General features: G+C 35.6%; 1 protein-coding gene across 4 annotated transcripts in view; it reads right to left on the bottom strand.

The window, feature by feature from the left end:
* POC1B (POC1 centriolar protein B) overlaps positions 1-20,898 on the bottom strand; it is a 51,997-nt gene that overhangs the window by 27,192 nt on the left and 3,907 nt on the right. For all 4 annotated transcript variants that reach the window (XM_040557868.1, XM_040557848.1, XM_040557879.1 and 1 more), the window contains 8 exons: positions 16,900-17,071; positions 15,944-16,123; positions 14,506-14,613; positions 13,622-13,737; positions 13,134-13,267; positions 12,300-12,368; positions 10,523-10,675; positions 1,859-1,942 (listed from right to left, as the gene is read on the bottom strand). In XM_040557868.1, coding sequence (XP_040413802.1) covers positions 1,859-1,942; positions 10,523-10,675; positions 12,300-12,368; positions 13,134-13,267; positions 13,622-13,737; positions 14,506-14,613; positions 15,944-16,123; positions 16,900-17,071 — 1,016 coding nt within the window. The remainder of the gene's footprint in view (positions 1-1,858; positions 1,943-10,522; positions 10,676-12,299; positions 12,369-13,133; positions 13,268-13,621; positions 13,738-14,505; positions 14,614-15,943; positions 16,124-16,899; positions 17,072-20,898) is intronic.

Below are 20,898 nucleotides of genomic sequence, written 5' to 3'. Positions count from 1 at the left end.
CAATTGAGCCAGCTTCAGATGAAAAGGTCCAAGTCACAGAGATGTAGAACCCTTTGGAAACAAGACATGATGAGACTGGATGGCTGACCCAATTAAACAGGCAATCATTCCACACAGAACAGAAGCTGGTAAGGCAGACACTGGACAGGATGGCAACACTAGAAATGAGAGAATGAGTAAAGCAGGGAGGCACAGATAAGGTTGCCAAAGCTGGGGAGTGTTACTTACTGTGTTGGGGAGGGAAGCTAAATGAAGAGAAAATATGGTGTATTGGACAGAGCAGTTGTCCTTACAGCTGTAGTCTGAGTTGCATGGACACAGAAATGGCAACAGATGGAAAAAAGATGCAGATTGAGTGTTGAGATGCAGAAAAGTGAGAGCCAGTGCTGAATAGGAGATCAAGATAATAGAAAAAAATGTAGTGATTACTGACACAGTCAAAAGTCAATTTTGAAGCAACATTTTTGTAGTAAAGACGACTGTAAAGCCATCTAGACTGAAATCAAGAAAATGCTGTCCGTAAAAGGTCAACTTATTCCTAGAATTAGTTCTGGGCATAACATTTTAAAAAATACTTTCCTATTAAAAGAACTAAGGAAAAAGATTAGATGATTGGAGGACGTATAGATATGTAACAAAGAATTAATGTAACCATACATTTGGATTCTATGATCAGCATTAAGACCAAGAAGTAATGAACATAGCACATTTTAAAGCGATGGTCAATAAATTATATCCACTAGAATTTTCACCGTCGAGCCTTCTAAAGAGACATCTTTAAGTCTTAGAATTACTTTTGACAGAAATTATCTTAAATATCCATATTATGAAAGCATAACACAACAACTGCTGAACTTTAAAATATATGAAACTATCATCTCTCAAATAAAATTACTTTATGCTTATTTGTTTTTGAAGAAAAGATTTCTTTTTAGATGTGAACCTTTTTCATGATTTTCATTAAATGATCTCAAAGCATTTTTATAAACTACCCTCACGACATGCCCTTTTGTAAAGCATTCATGACAAAACAGAACAGCAGAAACCACACCTGCTGCCCATTCATATGTATTAACTCTTCAGCCACACAAATTCTTGTTATGGTAATTAAAATTGTTCAAGATACAAATCATGCCTTCACATGAAGGGATTTCGAGCTAAAAGAGACATTCCCAGTTTAACCTAATTCTAGAACAGTACATCTTTTAGGACTTCATACTAGGAGAGCATATTTTTCCTCCTACGAAACTACAGTTAAAACATTGCCTTCCTTTCCTCCCACATGCCATACCAATGTCATATAAAAAAGCTAACACTAGAAGGAACTAATCCTATGCTAACACTAGAAAGAACTAATCCTATGATTCTTTCCTAAAATGTGTTACTTTGTTTTTTTTTTCCCCCCTGGAAAACTACTAGATGCCTTAAAAGGCAAAAAAAATGAAATAGCAATTCTGGAATTTTATCAGTGAGGCAACTACGCTTTGGATTTCCCATTATTTGCAGCTAAGGACAGTTACAGAAAGTGTTTGAGGAAAAAGCAACAGATTTTAACGGTAATACCTAGATATAGTTAATATGGGTTTATAATTAGGATTTCTGCTTAGTACATGAGTAAAATTAATAGTATAATGTGAAAGCTTCACTTGTTACACCATCTTCTGGTTAGCCTTGGGAACTGTGAAAGAAAGCTTAAATTGAGAAGTTAGAATACTAAGCTCTGAACAATTGACAACTTTTTAAAAATTATTTTATTCATGCAGACAAAAAAAAAGAAAAAATTACCATTAACATGTTTAGTTTAAGCCAAACTAGCTAAACTTTCTTCCCACTCTTTCTTTCTCAAAAGGCAACTTACCAGAGTACCGAAGGATGGAGAAGTAATCTCTACAACAGGTGGGTCAGGAGTTTGTGTATCAGTCACATCAAAGGTAGGGTTGACCTGTTGAAAATTAATTACTATCCTCATTATTTCAGCACCAGTACAAGAAGGGAAATAAGACTGAAATTAAAAGGCTTACTTGCTTCACTGAGACATCACTGTTCACTAAAAGCTAAAAACAGGCTTTAAAAATAAAGGAAGGATGCTACCCTCACAATAATGTAAAATGCAATCATACAATACAGAAAGAGAATACAGACATATGTTTATAAGAGGTGTCATTTATACTTTACATATATCTGTCACCTAAACCTAACTCAAAGATTCTTACCCTAAATATTAAGAAATTCAGTTTATGATAAATCAATACAAATGAAATAAAAATACTAGTTTAAAATGGAGCTAGTTTATATACTCTGTAACTACAAATAAAGAAACTATAGCAAGCTGTAGCAGTGACATGTTTGCAGCACCCATACTGCCTGCTTTAGTTTGTCTTTGGTTCACACCAATTTCTTCGTATTTCACTTCAGCTAAACCATACAGAGGCTCAAAAACTATTTCAGATCTTTGCAACTTCACCAAAACAGAGACTTCCAGCATGCACATTGATAGTATATGTACAACATTCATGATCTGACCACCTAGCTTCATGATATCATGATTCAAAGAACCTCATAGTTCAATGGTATGTGACTAAAAACCTGCATCATACCAATATGGGATACTCCCACCTGCCCTGAATAACCTTTTTTTTTTTTTTTAAACTTGGAAAAATGAGAACCCACATAGGCATTTTAGGGAGGCACAAAAGCCAAATATTTCATTTCCCAGAAATCGTGTTTTGTGCCAAGCACAGCCAGTTATGGAAATTTACAGCCCAATGTGTCTGGCTATTTGAGCTGATTATGTTCAAGGAGGAAGCTTGCCTAGCTTGTAAAAGCTGAAATAAAGGGCACTGACTAATTTCAGAGAAAGATTAGACAATGTTTAAATCACCAAGGAGTCTGGTGTAATAAAGAGAAATGAACACACTCTTTTCCAACTCAGCAGCTTTATCAAAGATGGCATTAATTCTAGCCATTTTACTTTAAAATGGATTTAAACAAACCCTACACCAAAACAGAAGGTTCATTAGATAAAAGGATCACTTTGTTTTGCCTTTTCAAGAAGGGCCCACCATATCACCTGAAGACAGACAGAACTCTGGTTAAACCAGAGATGCTCACTCAGTAACAGCTTCAGTGGAATTTCCTGAAGCAAAAGGACTTGATGCTAGGGTTCTATCATCTAGGTGCACTGATGTATAGACATTTAGGTCAGAGATCCATTTGTTAAGTAAATAGCTAAAATGAGATGTTAAAACTGGAATTAGTAGCCAATGAAGGCAGGCAACTGCATCTTCCTACTACTACCTGAAGCCTTTTCATTATGTTTGGTTTGGATTGTCACAACTTTTATATATAAATTCAGGTTACAAGAAGCAAATACTAGAAGCAAAGTTCACAATAGTAAGATCTTCCTCAGCAAAGGGGAAGTAGGGAAAGGGTGATCACAAAATTTACTAGCAACCTAGAAAGCAGAGACATTTAAATACAGATGTTACCTGATCAATCAAGTGGAAAATGATGCTCTGCAGCACTAGTAAATCAGAGATAGATGCCAAGACTTGAATAATGGGATGTCTTAACTTTGCTTTTAATGTAGCTCACTTAGCTGACTAGCACTGCCTAGCTCTTTCTTGGATTCAGTCTCGACAAGCCATTCTTCAATCAAGAGCTTTTTTTTTTTGTAGGTATTCTGTCTTTTAATTCAGTTACAATTGGATCAATTGAGAATGAGCTAACCAGAGGCAATAAGGAAAGCCAGTCCTGCTCCAGGGCCATCACAGCTGGTAACTTAAAATTCTTCCTTAATTTCTAGACAATAGCATCAAGTGCTAATTCATACCTTTTTTTTTTTTTTTTTTTCCAAATGGACTTGGAAGAAAGAAAGGGAAAAAGAAGAATCAGTCAGGTAACATGGTCTAGTAATAGTTTTCCATTTATCTGAAAGTTCTACCGTTTTATCTGGACTGCTTTAGTTTCCCCTCTACAAAAACATGACTGTCCAGTTTCACTCCCCCCAAGCTCATCTCTGCACTCTGTCTATTTAGATCAAACGGACAACAAATACTGTCCTCAAGAGCTTAAATCTTCAGTTCAGTGTCCAGCATAACTAGGGTCATTTGTGTCTGATTTTCAGACAGTCCTACAGTAAATATAATTAATACATTATCTGAGTGTCAATCATATTATTGGTAGCTGAGCCCAACATTTTTTTCTGGTACGTATTATTTGGGCACTGAAGAGAGGGCACTGCACCTGCAGGACCCTGCAGAACAAGCACAGCAGTTCCTACCCCATACCAATATTCTAATGTAGAGGAACTAATATATGATTACTGTTAACAGCTATTTAAACATGTACTTTGAGCTATCTCCTTGTTCCATACATCAAAGCTAGTGTGGAACCAGGTAAATGCTTTTCCTGATTTATGTTTGCTACAAAAATACATGGTATGATTAAGTTAAGGAAACATGCTCTTTATGTGGAAGTATCACATCCTAGAGCTGGAATGAAAGTCTCTTCTGCATACAGTTCTGCTTACGACTTTATCTGAGATAAGGGGACAGAGATGTGAATTGCAGACACTGACTAGGAGAGCAGGAACTATCTGAAGTTATATTAAGAGAGCTAAATATACATCGGCTTGTTAAGCAACAAGTCAGGAATAGCAAAGTGTATGAAAAAAGGCACAAAACCCATGAAGGTTGCAGCTAAACCCTTCTTCCTGTAAAACATGTTTAATTTCAAATTTAAAATTAATGAGGTAATGGAGCTAAGCTAAACATTAAAAGTTTCAAATGACTAGACACATTTCTTGAGAAAGTGATGTGATTAGCTGTCCAGCAATCACAGCATATTTGGAAACATTCAACTTTAAAAACAAGAGGGGAAAACCAGAACACTAAAGAACAAGGTAGGGAGAACCGTCTTGTATTAAAGGTCTTCAAAAACCACAATTTGAAAACTTCACTTATGTATTAGTTTAACAGATAATTACTTTCATTATCTTCTTCCAATATGATGATGCAGTTACCACCTTTGGATTCACAGTACAGGAAAACATTTTTGAAAGAAAGATTCAGATGCAGAACCTTTCATGTAAAAAAATTTGAGATTTCTGAAGACTAAAGCAGAGCAAGACCAAAACACATTTCTTAAAAAAAAAAAGAGCCAGGAATTAGGATCATTGCTTAGGACAGCAAAGACCTAGGGGAGGAGCAAAAGAAGCAGGCTCAACTAAGTACATTAATTCTTAGCCATGTGTTTCAATTAAATGAATATGCCCCTATAGATATTCCTCTACTGATTTTAATATAAACTCCAATAAAAAAGCCCTTCAAATTTTTAGAATGCATTTCATAAGACATTGATGCTGTATTTAAAAATAATTAATTAATTAATTAAATTAAAAGAGGAAGTTTTAAATAACTCGTGTAAAACACCTCCTAGAAAAGTGATATAGCTAGCTGTAAAAATTTAGCTTTGAATTTGATTAAATGCTGTTTGTTTGTTTCCTAGACTGGAATCCTCAAGCCAAACAAGCAATTGCCATATATTCTTATTTCTACTGCCACCTAGTGTAAATTTGGATTTCATACATCTAGGAAAATATTTACAACTGAAATTACATTGAAAATTTTAATATGAAACTAAGTTAACAGTAGATTTTCAGGCTGAAGATACAAACTCAACACATCTTTAAAAATATGTAACATTGGGATTTTAACATGTTAAATAAAATTTCTTTCACCTACTTTGAAGAGGTCTCTAGTACACAAACAAAATTATCTACAAACACAGAAGATTGATAAATATAACCGTCAGCTAGTGGAATGCATTTCTTTTGGTATGTTGCACTAAAACTGCCCTCCTGATTGAACATACTATTTTCAAATACCCTCAACAGCTCCTTATCTCAAAAGCAGACAATGACTGGGATTCATCTCAGTTTAAATTTAGACATACTGCTGTGTTTGAGCTAGTCATCTGAGCTAGTCATCTCCATTGATAGTAGTAGGCACCTTCAGAGAACAAGTCACTTAGTTACATTTCCAAATTATCTGAGTAATTGTAATGGTTACAAGCTTTACCAAAAAAATGAAACATTCTAGAACATCAGTTGTATCAATTTCTACTTACTTGAATAATCAATAATTGCATAGACGCAATGCAGGTGGAGAACAGCTGTAAAGATTTTTAAGCTAAGAACATGAAAAACTGTGTGTTAAAATTCAGGCTACTGTCTGTCTAAAGAGAAGATACAAATAAAGAATTTCTTGTAAATGTTAACTGTGCTTCAAAAAGTTGGCAGAAAGGGAGAGAGGAAAGAAAAAAAAAAAAGGTACCTTAAATATTATTGTCTCTGCGTATCACTTTGAAGAGTAAGTAAGGAAGAGTTGTGACCAAAAAAAAAGCTCCACGTGTTAGTCACTATTCTGAACGGCAAAATACTAGGTGATTCCAGTCAGCTGCTACAATTCTCAAAGCTCTTGTGCAAGTTGTTTTGGTCAGAGCAGCGTTTCCTAATTGGTGATATGTGAAAACAGTCAAAGTTTCTGAAGCCATTTGAAAAAATTCTGAGCAAAGCCTGCTCCACTTCATATGAACCATTTTCCCCAAACCAGATTTTGAGATAGCAAGGACCTTGCCACACCGAGGCAAGCACACACTGAGAAGAAACAACTATCAGAAAGCAGCAAGAAACCTGGAGAGGCATGAAACACTAGCAGATAAAAAAATAATAACAATAATTAAAAAAAATAATTAAAAAAAGCATGGACAGAATTACAAAATTACTTGCCTCTTCAGTTCTCTCTCTCTCTACATCTGTTGAATTTTTAGTGTTGTATAACCTCGGATTTTATCCTAAGGCTATCTATCTTCATTCTTGCTAGAGGTGACTAAACTTAACCAGGTCAGCATAACTCAGGGCTATGCATTTTAACACACCATAATGTCTAGATGACATTGTAGTGGCTTGTAAACCTTAAAAGGTCATCTGTTCTTCTAAGTATCTCATATCCGAAGTCTCCTCTGCCTGCCTGTACAACTTAACTATATTGCTAAGCCTTTAAAAATACCATTACTTCAGTTTAGTAAAGATCAATCATCTTCCCCTGTTCCTCATGAAAAACAAGAAGACAAATAGAAAGCAAGCAATTCTGCATTTTGTCTGAGGCACAGATCAGATACTAGGAAAAACTGCTTTGTTACAGTTGCTGCACAGTACTGGAACAGGTCTCCCAGAGACTGAGGTCTCCATCCCCCCCCAGGGCTCCCTAACTAGACAAAGCTGAGGCTGACTTGATGTACTGCTGGCAACAAGATAGATAACATGCAGAATCACCCCCAAGCTGACATGTCTGTGATTCTGTTACTCCCTCCCCTGTACCTTAGAAACATGGTGAGCAACTAGAACAATGAGGGTGGTGGTGCAGTGAAAAAAAAAGTGTTTGCTTTAGTTGCAAAAAGGGACAATTCTGGCCCCTGCCTCCCCCAGAGTACAGCAGCTCTAGAAATGCTGCATTTTTCAGTTACGGGAGGCAATATTTAGGAAGACAGAACACTGAAAAATGTCAAACATAGCTACAGCAACTAAGGCATGTTAGTGTTGGTAGTAACCTGATACTAGCTTTGTCCTGATAAATTATGTCTCTGCCCAGGTGGTAAGGTCCATTCTTCTTCACCACAACAAAACAATTTATTTTTGTTGGTACAGGCAGGAGGAGCAGAAAAAATAGAGAGAGAGATGGAGCAACAAAGCCTGATAACTTCACTTTAACACTTTCTAAACTATTAGATTATTATATTAACTTTGAAAATAAGCTGTAAAAGAGATTCTAATCATTATTACTTTTATTAAATTGCTCAATTTACAATAATAACAGTATAGTATGTTACAGTAGCATTAGTTTTGTTGAACCAGTAACTGTTCTGTCTAAAAGAACATAACATACTTCACATTTATGTGAAAGTAAGATAATGGTATCTTACAGTGATTTACATCACTGATAATGCGATGTAAATAGAACACTGAAAACAGCAACCTTATTCTTAAAAACCTTAAATTGGTCCAGAAGAGAACTGTGACAAGATATCAGGAGAGCCTAAACCTTTGCTAAGACAAATGACAAAGCCATCGAGCCCTTTCACTAGGAGGGAACAGCTAACCCAGCAGCCCGCAAACTGCTACAAATGTTACAGCCAAGCAGAAAGGCAGACATTAGACTAAACAAAATCTGTCGAAGCTAGTTTATAAATAATTTCTTGACATTCATCATCAACAATGTGCCCTTGTGGCCAAGAAGGCCAATGGTATCCTGGGCAGTATTAGGAAGAGCATTGCCAGCAGGTCGAGAGAGATATTGCTCCCCCCTCTCCTCAGCCCTAGTGAGGCCTCACCTGGAGTGTACTGTGTCCAGTTCCAGGCTCCAAAGTGCAAGAGAGACATGAGGCTCCTGAAGAGAGTCCAGCAAAGGGCTGCTAACATGATGATGGGACTGGAGCACCTCTCATATGACAGAGGGCTGAGAGAGCTGAACATTTTCAGCCTGGAGAAGAAAAGGCTCAGAAGGGATCTGATCTATGGGTTTAAGTTTCTGAAGGGAAGGATGTCAAAAGGATGAGGCCAGACTTTTCTTTCTCAGTGGTGCCCAGTAATAGGATGAAAAGCAATGGGCACAAACAGAAACACAGGAAATTCTGTCTGAACAGAAGGAAAAAAACTCTTCACTGGGAAGGTGATTGAGCACTGGCATAAGTTGCCCAGAGAGATTGTGGAGTCTCCTTCCCTGGCGATATTCAAAGGCTGTTTGGACGCAATCCTGGGTATTGTGCTCTAGGGAGCCCTGCTTGAGCAGGGAGGTTGGATTAGATGTCCAGAGAAAAAACATGGAAGACTGCGTTAGCAAATACTCATACCTGTGCTAAGTATATGAGCAGCAGAAATCTGGAAAAATTGCCTTGAAAAGAACTCCACTAAATCCTGGAACTATAAGCTGATTGTTTGTTTAGCATATGTTGTGTGTGTAATTTGAACGGGTCTTGAAGTAAACCCCTGATGCAGGAAGGGTGGTTTAAATCTGACGGTAAATGCTGTGTCTTAGTTTGTTCTAGCATTGACTATCTATACTGAAGGCTGCTACCAAAGGGAATTACAGTTAATTTCATTCATTGACCTTACAATGAATATGGCATTGTATGGCAGAGTTTATTAAGCAAGCTATCATACATACAATTGTCCTGCTCTTATTTTGATCATAATCAGAAAGCTTTACATCTAATTTGATAACCAAATTAGATACATGAGAATACTTAGTGACTGATTCTAGTGGGATTCCCCTCCTCCACCGAAGTATTTTCAATCTTTCAATCAAATTGCATACATACTCTCTCTACAAGTGTGTAATACTACTGTCCTCAGGTTCATTCCATAGAGAAAGCCAAATGCATGCACATGCACAGATGCACCTCTCAGCATCCTCAAGTCTGTGTGTTAAAACTCTGAGAAGGAAATAAATTCCAAAGCAGCATTTTATACGGAGGTAAAAAAAAAAAAAAAAAAAAAAAGATAATGGTGAATTTCTATAGAACTCAATTAGTAATGACAGAAAACTAAATGTTCCTGGATTTATACATTAGATACAACTCTTGGACAATAGAGACACCTGCAAAACATCAATAGACAGACAAAAGTGTAGGTAATCACCAACCAAAAGCTAGCTAGATCTACCAAGGGCAGTCACAAACACATCCCTAGTGTTTTACACATAAATAACGGTCTTGTCTATGGCATAGTATTGTTTACCTATTTAGCATAACTTTCAGACAACCTGACAAACACAGTATATTTCCAAATACCAACAGGGTGTTCAGCATTTCACTTTGGTTCCCTAATTCCCAATACTTTTAAGGGTTCCTGGTAGGTTTGATAGCAAAATAGCTACAGAACAATATTAGCAGGAAATCAGACTACAGGGACATGTGGTTTGAATGTTGAGTGGAATCAGGAGTTGGACTCGATGATTCTTGTGGGTCCCTTCCAACCTGGGATATTCTATGATTCTATGACATACTACTTCATAGTGACATAAAGAACACTACTACCCTAGAAGGGCTTTATACATTTTTAGATCAATATCAAGATCTTCTCACAATACCTAAAGGTTTTGGAAAGAGGGACAGCTTGTGATAGTCTAGTTTTTGACTCTCAGTAACAATGTCACCTTTTCCTATTTATGATGTTTTTGGCAAGATCCTAAAGCTCACTGAATATACAGATGTTTTCAGCAACGGTTTGACATTGTACTTCAGCAGAAACCAGATTATCACCTACACGTTTGGGTTTTTTTGTTTGTTTTTTTTTTTCTACTAACCTTAACATGAATTCATAAGCTATGGTTGCTTCCAGTATACTATACACAATAACAAGAAGTTTTCAGGTATACACAGACTACATTTAACTAGAAATGATAGACAGACAGTGTTTACAGAAGGTTCTGGTTTCCTATATTAGAGTACTTATTTCACTCACCTCAACTGACTGAAGCTTTTCATCATGGAGATGAGGTGACCTTGGGTAAATATCAAGAAGATGAGGAGGGTCATCAGTATGTATTCTTCTAATGTGGTGTTTAAGAACTTCTTTATAATCAAATGAATCAAAGTTGGTTTTCCATAGTAATACCTGTAAAAAGCCACCACATCATTTACTACTTCAAGCCAATATACCAAACTGCTGAGAAACAAGAGTCATCTTACTCATTCTGTGACCCCACATGCTACTGGCTCTACAGCATGGAATCAGAACAGGAGAAAGGCAATGACACTACTGCACTGACTACACATACCACCTGGTGGATTCAGAGAACCTTGCAGTAAGACAGGCATTCCCAGAGTATGCCAGCATTTTGTTAGGCTTAATAGTATGACTCCTCTAGCATTGTAGCTTAACAGATTAATCTGTTATCATGTAATTTAATACACAGTTCACTTCCTCTCAGGTTCAGTATAATATACTAATCCTCACAAAGCTCAAAGGCAGTGCTCATGAAAATAAGGTCATCATTTCAGGATTCCCTAAGAATCAAGTTTTCTTTTGGAACAGAAAAAATCTCACATGAAACCTTCAATATGGAAAATAAAAGATTGCATTAGTGGCTCAAGGAATATACTTTTTTTCTTTCCCCTTCAGCTTGCAAAATTAAGATCAGAAGTTTGCTGGCAATTTCACTTTTCCAATAGTTGCAAATCTTGGCATTGCTTCTTACTAACTCTTTGTGATACGAAACATCTTTAAATTATTTTCTCTGAGTGCTTTAAACTCATTTCTAGAAAGAGTGCTACCTGAAGCATCAACTGAAAACCAGGAACAGCTGCTTTTCTTTCTAATTACACTGAAATTGTTAATTGAAATGCATTTACTATTTTCCAAGACCATCTCTGTTACTAGCTGAAACATTTTAAACTCAACAGAACTCATTTTACTGGAATATAAACATGGTTTATGGTCACTTCAAAAGATCCTCATTTCTACAGTATGGCTTCCTGTGTTTACATTCAGCTCTTAAGTTTTTATAGACAGGAAACAACAAATATGACAACAAATATTAAAGAAAATTTCAATCTGTGAAACACTAGTTGCTGGGCAACACAAATTCTTTCTTTTTGGAGAATGTAAAGACCTGATAAAGATGATCCCAGGCTTGATAGTATTACTGTAATTATGAGACAGATCACAGCAGATGAAGATTAATTGTATGGTTTTCTGTTTAATTACAGAGAACATTTTTGTTTTAAAGATTCAAACAACTCTTCTTTGTACAAAATCCAATACTTTGTTTTTTTGCCATTACAAATCAGCAAAAGTAATAAAAGATTCTTTTTCTTCTCCAATTCTAGCCATAGTTTTCCCAGCAGCACACCTTAGTTCTTATGATTGCTAAGTAGTGACTTTGAAAGGAAAAACAAGTGGAGTGTGTACACATTAATACTAGGTGCAACAAAATTATTTTTGACACTGAATTGCAACAATTAGAAATATTTCTATTACAAACCATTCCCTTACTATAATTAGTATAATAGAGAAGTACCTAGTATCTCTCCCTATAACATCCGATCAAAAGTGGTAAATACATTATTTAAAAACTTGATCTTAACTATTTTTCGCCTTGAATTTAACTTTAGGATAACATACTACTAGACAAAATGCAAACAATATCAGTATACTGTAATTGTATACTGTAATTAACTCCTATCCACCATAACAAACATTGAGAAGACATTTAATTTCAACAGACAATACCACAAACCTGGCCATCTGCTCCACCTGAGGCAAATTTTTCACCACCTTTTGAAAAAGCCACAGAAAGAACAGGACCCTGAAAGAAGATATACATATATACATAATTTTTATATATATAGTAGAATTAAATGCTATGACTGTAATCACAGTATTTCAATGCACAGAAAAAAAGAAAAAAAAAACAACAAAGTTTTCTAATATAAATATTTTTTCAGATTTAATTACAAAAGGAACAAATTGGCTAGTGAATATTTGCAAGACAACTTGACTGAAGGATTAACGTTGCGTATCTTGGTAAGATAGTTCATTATTATTACTACAATCAATACTAGGAAAATATGGGTACACTCCACAGATTTTAAGCAGAAATTAAGTAACAAAAATATCAGATGTATATTACAATACTCAAGAGAATGTGCTTAAGTTACCACAAGTAGGATTTCTTCTGCATAAGGAGAAAAGGAATAAAACATCTGCCATTCTTCATAAAAACATTTCTTCCATAAGCTTCCCCCCTTAGAAGCCCTGTTTTTCAGTAGACAAAAGACTTATATTCCAAATAATTAACTCTCTTTATTTTCAAAATAAATTATTAATACAGAACACAAACTATTACTCAACACAAAGCATGCATGCAATAGTGGCAGATTGCACCGTGGTTGCTAAAATTGATGCACTGCCTTACACACTTGTTACAAGGCAAATTAACACAACACTTTGCTGTCCACTGAAGTTTATCTGCTAGTTGCAAGATACAAGACCTCAGAAACATTACTTTCCCTTTAAAAAGATAATGAAGAACCTATTAAGATCTCCACTTTAACAGGCTTATTGTGAATACCTTGTGTCCATGAAGCGTGTAAATAAGTCTTCCTTCTAAGAGGTCCAAAATCTTAAGGGTACCATCAGAAGAAGCAGTGATGAGATAGTTACCAGAAGGATGGAACGATACACAATTAACCCCAGCTCTGTGAACTAATTTACAGAAGACAATATTCAATAACTACATACAATAGGAAACGTACACTTCATTACTTTGCTCTTTTCTACTTGCCAAAAAACCAACCTATTCCATTTAAGTGACAAAACAAAGCACTGGGGATATAAGAGATGCTCCAATCTACTTGTTTAATGTTATTCTAAAAATTGAATAAAGTATTGCAAAGAAATAATGACGATTCATTTTATGCGTATTTTTTTAGGGTTGCTGGCCTACAAAAAACCTCAGTATGACCTGTTTCTCTACTTCCCCCAATAAAATCAAAATAAATTAAATTTTGTTGCAAAGAGACCCATTCTAAAGAAAATAACAAACTATGTTGCTTTTACCTCTGTAGTGCTGTATTAGCTTGTTCATTCGAATATCCCACAGTTTCACCGTATGGTTAGAACCTGCAGAAGCTATACATGTACCACTTGGGTTGAAATCTGCAAAATTTGCAAACCTAAACACAATTCATGAGAACAGATCGATTACTTGTTTGGGTAGAAATATTTGTATTTTAATAATATTATTAACACTGAGTTGCAGCCAGCTTGTGTGGAGTCCATGTATATGAAAACTCAAATAAGGTACTTCTAACAACTGAAATAAGCATGAGTAAACAAAACATGCCTTATAAATGAGACTATATGATCAAGTAGCAAGTAAAATAAGTTTGTCTAAAACCAGAAAATCTAGCTATGACAGTCTCTTAGCTCAGAAAAAAGAGAGATGGTAGCCATAAAATTAGCAAAGCATATATACAAGATTAATATTCAGTCATTTGTTAAATAAAATTATGGTTCCAGGATGTTTAAGAAAACTGCTGATAAGTAAAAGCAAGTGTTTTCTTAGATACGACAGATCACTGAAGCTAACAGAATACTGTCTTCATGAACAAGGAGAGAATTCTTAAAGTGTTATTCTTGCTGAAGCATCCAATATTAAATAGCATTATCCACGTAAAAGATAAACATGAGAACATTTAAAAATGTACGACCAATCTGACTTCTCTCTGGATTATTTCTTGACTAAGGGAAAATACATGAGTAAATGCAGCCAGTTAACTTCTTTAGAAGAATGCAAAATTAATTATTTTAGTTTATATGGATGGTAGAAGAATTTTTGATCTATTTTCAAATAGCGTACAGATGTTAACAAAATGAAACATTAATTTGATCTAATTAGAATCATACATTTACATTTCTCCTTTTTTTACAGTAACACTTACCCTCCATAATCTATGAAATTATCAATACATATTTTATTTCTTGTATCCCAGATCTTCACAGATTTATCCTCACTGCAAGATGCTATTAGTCTTCCATCAGGTGAAAATCTGGAACGTGCAAATGTACACATTGCTATTCTGAGTTGTATCAGTCATTTAGTATTATAGACATAAGTATCAAAGCACCAGAACCAAGAAAGTCCAGAATTAAAATGTGTAACTTTCAAAGGACATTTTAATTTCTCATGAAGTAATAAAACTGAAAAGTTTCTCTGTACAGTGTTTTTTTTTTGTTGTTGTTGTTGTTTTTGTTTGTTTGTTTGTTTTTCCCCACAATTGACAACAATTAAAACTAGGGCCCTAAGTGATGGGAAGAGAGAAGAAACAACAGTAAAAGCAGCCTTAGGTTGGCATTTCAGATGCCCAGGAGAACATTACAGAAAACTATAGGCAAGAAAAAGAGGACACAGTATAGCCTTGTATTCAATTTTAGCCTACATAAACATTCTCCTGTGAATTCTCTTTAGACTTCCAAATAGTCAGGAATATATTCATGATTATTCCTAGACTTAGCAGACTAGGCTTATTAAACAAGAAAACTGATTTGCCTATAATTTCACCAATACTTATTATTTCTCATATTGCAGAACTGCACAACAATATTCAAGAACACTGATATACTATTTTTAGATCTTCTATGTTTCTTCTCAAGATTAGATACTTTGGAACTTTGTAGGGCTCAGTACTTCACTAGCACTAAATTTCTTCACCAAGATGTTTAAAGCAGGCCTCTCTTAGCTGCAGATTTTTCATTAATATGGAAATAAATCAGCAAAGAACAATCTTTTCTCGTCTTTGAAGAACTCTGCCTTTAAATAGGTTGCTAATCTTAACTTTCAGTACAAAGACTTTCTTTTACCTTCTCCGATTCTGTACATTTAACTCACTTTGACTCATGACCAAGAATGGTCGTAGAATATCTGAGAAAACCACTACTATGAATAATAAAAATAGACATAAGTAAATGCTGCAAAATAAGTTGTTAATACAGCACGAAAATATACAGGATCAGGGCAGTGAACAGGATACCGAGTGAAAACAAATATGGAAAGATATACCTGTCCTTTAGTGTTAAAAATATATATATATATTTATCAAAAAAATATATGTAACAATCACTAACAGATTTCATATGTGCACATATTAACACAAAACAAGCATCCAGACTTCAGTTAGGATATACGTACAAAATGAGTGTGTGCATGTATATATGAGATTGGTTTATTAAAATTTTATTCGTAGTGACAGAGCAGCTTTTATTATTCACAGATTTTTCCTCTTTTAGTTCTGCTCTAGGAAATAAAAATCCTTTGCAAGGAGTTCTGGATATGGAATCCACCATAACACCCTCTTCACAGAGAATAAAAACAAAGCTTACTTGGCACAGCGAACCCAATGAGTGTGTTGGAATAAGGAAAACAAAAGTCGCTGACGGTGAACGCTCCATATTTTTATCGATTTATCATTGGAAGCTGAAACTAGGAATTGGCCATCATGCGAGAAGCTCACACTACGAACAGATGCTGTATGACCTTTCAGTACTGATGATTCTCCATGACTGAAAAAATAACAAAACCAAATTCACAATAATATTTAACAGAACTAGGGTTTAAAGAAAAAACAAAAACAAACCAAAAAACATAAAAAGTTAATCTACTTGGAAGACTACATCCCATTCAAACAAAAAAGCAATGCACACTAAATCATTGTCGCTTTTTTTTTTTTGCCTCATTTGTAGGTTAAATATTAGAATACAAGCAGTAATCATATTTAAAATGATGAATTTTAGAAAACGTTGCAATTAACTAGCAGTATTAGCCTTCATGCAGTATTTAAAAGACTATTTATTAAATCTTTTGATACAGTAATCTACAAAATGCTTAAGAGTTAAAATAACACCAGTCTTCCTAAGATTATTCTGAATAGCTTGCAATCACTACTACTTGAGAGTAACAGTCTAAACAGACAAATCAATTTTTTTTTCCAATAACATTATTTTTGTTTCACTCATCACTTGTCTCTCCAAAATGAAGTGCAGTCATGCAATCCTCATAAAAGAAATATACCCTTTAAGCCAGAGAAGTATTACCAAGTTTAATTCTGCATACTCATGAAATTAGAACATCTAAATTGCTAAACCTTGGAAAGGACAACGTAATCAGTAAAGAACAAAGTAACACAGTAAAGAACCATGCTACTTGTGCTCCCCCATGACTAGGTTGAAGCCCAGTCAGGAATGTGGGAAGGCAACAGAAACATTTACCAGGTAAGACCCCCAATATTCACGTTACACGTGAAAGAAACATACAGCCAGCATCGCCCAATTACACTTACATGCATGGGATCCATAGTCTGACAGTACGATCCTGGGAACTTGAAGCAAGTAGCCGCCCCTCTGGTGAGAACTGCACGCTGGTCACAGCATCCTCGTGACCCACAAATTTGTAAGCTCTGCACTGCTTCTTCAGCTTCCATATCATAAGAGACCTATCCAAAGAAGAGGTAGCTAGCAAGAAATAATTAAAAGATATTATGAGTCTGCTTGCTGTTATTAGAAAAAACAGAGCTAATTAATGTCTATGAATTTGGATTTACCATGAACTTACTGGGTTGCAAGAATGTTAGGGAAGGAGGAGTTACCGTGTTTTAATGGATAGTTTGGTCTGCTTAGCCTGATTGGAAGCCCGGCAGCCAGAAATACCGCCAGCAGACTTTTGGCAAGGACATCAGAAGACCGGGGAAGTTAAGGCTAACACTTAGCTCTCCCACATACTGAGCAAACTAGCCCAACATCGTGCACGTGTCCTAAGTATGAATCCAGACTCAACATTACCAAATACTAAGTGTCACTAAAAACAAGAGACAAAGTTTTCAATGATAAGTTCAGAATCTCACTTTGATCTCCGAGATGGATTTTTTTTTCCCCAAGCATCTACTATTTATCTCAGAAGAGAGGCCAAATTAAACTCAAGATATCATTTCTAACACTTCATACATCTAAACGGAACCGAATACCTAAATATAATTCTGTAATCCTAATTAAGTATCAAGTTCTTAACACTATCATTTGTATAGCTCAGAATACAATGTGAAGTTTTTGGTCTGATAAGAGAAAGCAATAGAACCTTTATTTTTTGCAGTCACAAGTTCAGCACGCTATCTACATTTGAGAAAGGAGATATAGCTTTAACCGGAGACTGATCATTTTCAGGAAACTATAAGCAGCAAAAGCAACAAGAAGCTTAACTAAAGTAGTAAGTGTGATATTCCTACACCCCTATTTTCCTCATCTCTCCTAAGTGCTAGCACACAGGGCATAACTGAAAAGAAGGGAATTGCACATCCCCCATTAAAAATAGACAAATTCCTACCCTTAGTACAGAAAGGGAGGGAATAGAATAGCTGGAAGCTGAAAGGAACAGAGGAGGAGGGGGGACAAGAAAACAGGGATGATCTTCTCCTTCCAGCCTGTTTCATGGCACTGACAGCAGTGGAAGGAAAGGAGTCAGATTATTAATACACATGTCAAGGCAAGCCCTGAATAAAATATTAGATTTTAAACTCTCCTTTGGGACTTGGCTCAGAGATAGCATTCTCCTCCAAAAATGGCTTCTGGTAAAAGACATGGGACCAGACTATCCCTAAACCTATATCAGTAGGTGTAAATTTGCACACTAGGTAGGTGTAGTATTTTCCCAAGGCACCCAGGCTAATGCAAATCTGGTCCGTAACACATCTCCACGGACAATTTTTAGTGTTAGAAATGAAACAAAGAGAAACACAGAAGTACCAGAACAGTGTTTTAAGATGGGCTAATAAACAGGTCTGTGGCACGTGCTCCTCAGAGAAACCACAACATTTCCTGAAACATGTTCAGACGTGAAAGATTAAACAATTTGGCCCTGCTGTAGTAATGGTAGTAACAGACCAAATGCAACACATAAGCAGAAAGAAGAAAGCTGAAAATTCACACTGAGTTGACTTCAATATGAAACTTAGTCCAGCTTATAACCTCAGTGCTTTCTGTACACACCCAAGCATCACTGAGGTTATCTCTAGAAAATATTTTCTGGTTATCAGTCAGAACAGAACAGAACAGCAAAGAATAAACACCTGGCCTCATGGAAAGGTCAGGTTTACACATCGCTTTGCTGCAGGTCTCTAAACAAATACCTGGGCATTACATATCCCAGAAAAATGTTTATGGGCACTTGCAATGAAACCAAGTTCAATTTTGGCTCACAGAAGTTCTGTGTATTGATGATACCCATTTTCATACAAATGTGTGTCTGTACACACATAAGCAGAGACACGAGGTGCCACAATATGGAATTACCATTACACTCCCATTTCCCGGAATACCACAGTAGTGACTATGAGATGAAGTTGTGCAAAAGATGAGAAGGATACACCTGCCAGGCTTTACCAGAAAAACACACCACTTGGTCACCCTTTCCCCCCCCAAAACTGAAACATCTCCAGTATAATTACCTCACCCATGCAAGGATTACAGGTCAAATAGAGTGCAGGGACTTGTGTGTAAATGAATATTTGAACAACAAAACAAACAAAGAAATCCCCACGTTATAGCAACCTTGCAAATCTCGTGATAAGGTGCAATGTCGCAATACAAACACTGTTAACATTGATTCTGAAGATTTCCTACTTAAATGAAAACTATTATTATTAATTAAACCTCCATCCAGGCAATCAATCAGGATTCTAAGCACAGCAGATACAACATTTTAACAACATTTTACAACTTTAATAGCTCCCATGAAGTTCAAAGTACCTAATTTTCATTGCATAGTGTATGTATTCACATAAGTGGAAGAGGACTGAAAAAAAAAAAGCACACGATATTTAATTATCATTCTGAATTTTATTTTTCAAGAGAAACCTCAAAGCCCTCCCACATTTATTCAGTGTTAAGTTTACATTCAGTTTCTTAAATGACTTAAAAATCAGTAGTTTAAAATATACAGAAGTGTTCCCCAAATTTTCAAAGTCTAACACAATAAAAAATCTTCCATAGTTTCAGATTTGCCAGAAATCTGTAGGCACTGGAAAACAACCAGATTAGAGTATTTCTGTAGAATTACCACAACTCAGTTTAAGCCTACTTGAACTCAGAATGGCAAGTTTTTTTTTTTTCCCCTCTCTCTTTCCTTCCCTACCTCCTCTACTTCAATCTTTTTTATTTCCTTTTGGGAAAAAAAAAATATATATATATATATATTAATATATATACTTTTTTTAAAAATGTTTGAAATCCAGGTTGTTTACTTTTGCCTTTTTTGGATTTTTAAACCTGTAGGTTTTTTTAATAACCACAAAAACAGAATGGGAGGTGGTGGGGAGAAAGAAGAAGGGTTCAAGTACATATAGTGAGAATAAGTTTTCAAACTTTAAGAGGCAGTTTCACTTAGAAGATTTATTGCTTAAATAGATAAGGAACAGTTTGAATGTCAAATTCAACAAGTAGGTATTCTTTATACGAAATATAGTTTTTGTCAAGTCCTAAAAAAAGTTAATTGTATAAAAGTTGCATAGTCTATATTCACACTATTTAATTACTTTCATCTGAGGAAACATGCATTGCATATACAACTGATGTTTCTGCCATGTAGGAGAATCCAGGTCTTTTTCGTGTTGTTTCTATTGAATGTAACAGTTTACAGCAAGCGTTACACAAAAGCACATACTTCTTATAATTTATTGCCCCAGTACATAATGACTGGCTGCCTTTTTAAAATTTGATCAGTGATTCATAACTTGTAGGTCCACAGAATAATTCCTTGCTGCAGTGGAACGGAATTTTTCAGGAATGCCTCCCTTATATAGTAAAGAAGTTCCCTTTTTCCCAAAAATCATTTTAGGGAGAAAAAAAAAAGTCAAATTGCAAGTAACCTCCTAAAAATAAGTTAAAGGCTTAAAACAACCCATGCCACACAGTGGCAAGCATTTTAAGCATGATTCAGCACTACATCCCCAGCTCCAAATTTTTTTCCTCTGTTCCCCTATGCCCGTTTGCATAAATATCCTTCGACTCTCTAAAGTCACTTAGATTCAAACATATAATCTTAATTGACTCTCACTTTAGTTTTAGAATATCTTCACTTACTTCAGGTCTCACTTAAACCCTTCTACCTACCAATGCCTGCAGCAAACCCACGCTTACCACATTCCTCAGGTGCCTTTATCCAGATTCTTACTGCCCACAAGTTAAAGTTCCTACCTACCAGCCCAGTGACAAGGATTTCTGTACTGTGGCTACCAAAAAGCATTTACCACTTCAGTGAAAGTAACTGGAAATGTGAAAGAGCTGGAATG

Source organism: Cygnus olor, chromosome 1 (genome assembly GCF_009769625.2).
Source record: "Cygnus olor isolate bCygOlo1 chromosome 1, bCygOlo1.pri.v2, whole genome shotgun sequence".
Taxonomy (NCBI): Eukaryota; Metazoa; Chordata; class Aves; order Anseriformes; family Anatidae; genus Cygnus; species Cygnus olor.
The sequence above is the reverse complement of the archived record's forward strand: the minus strand, read 5'-3'. Positions and strand labels throughout refer to the sequence as shown.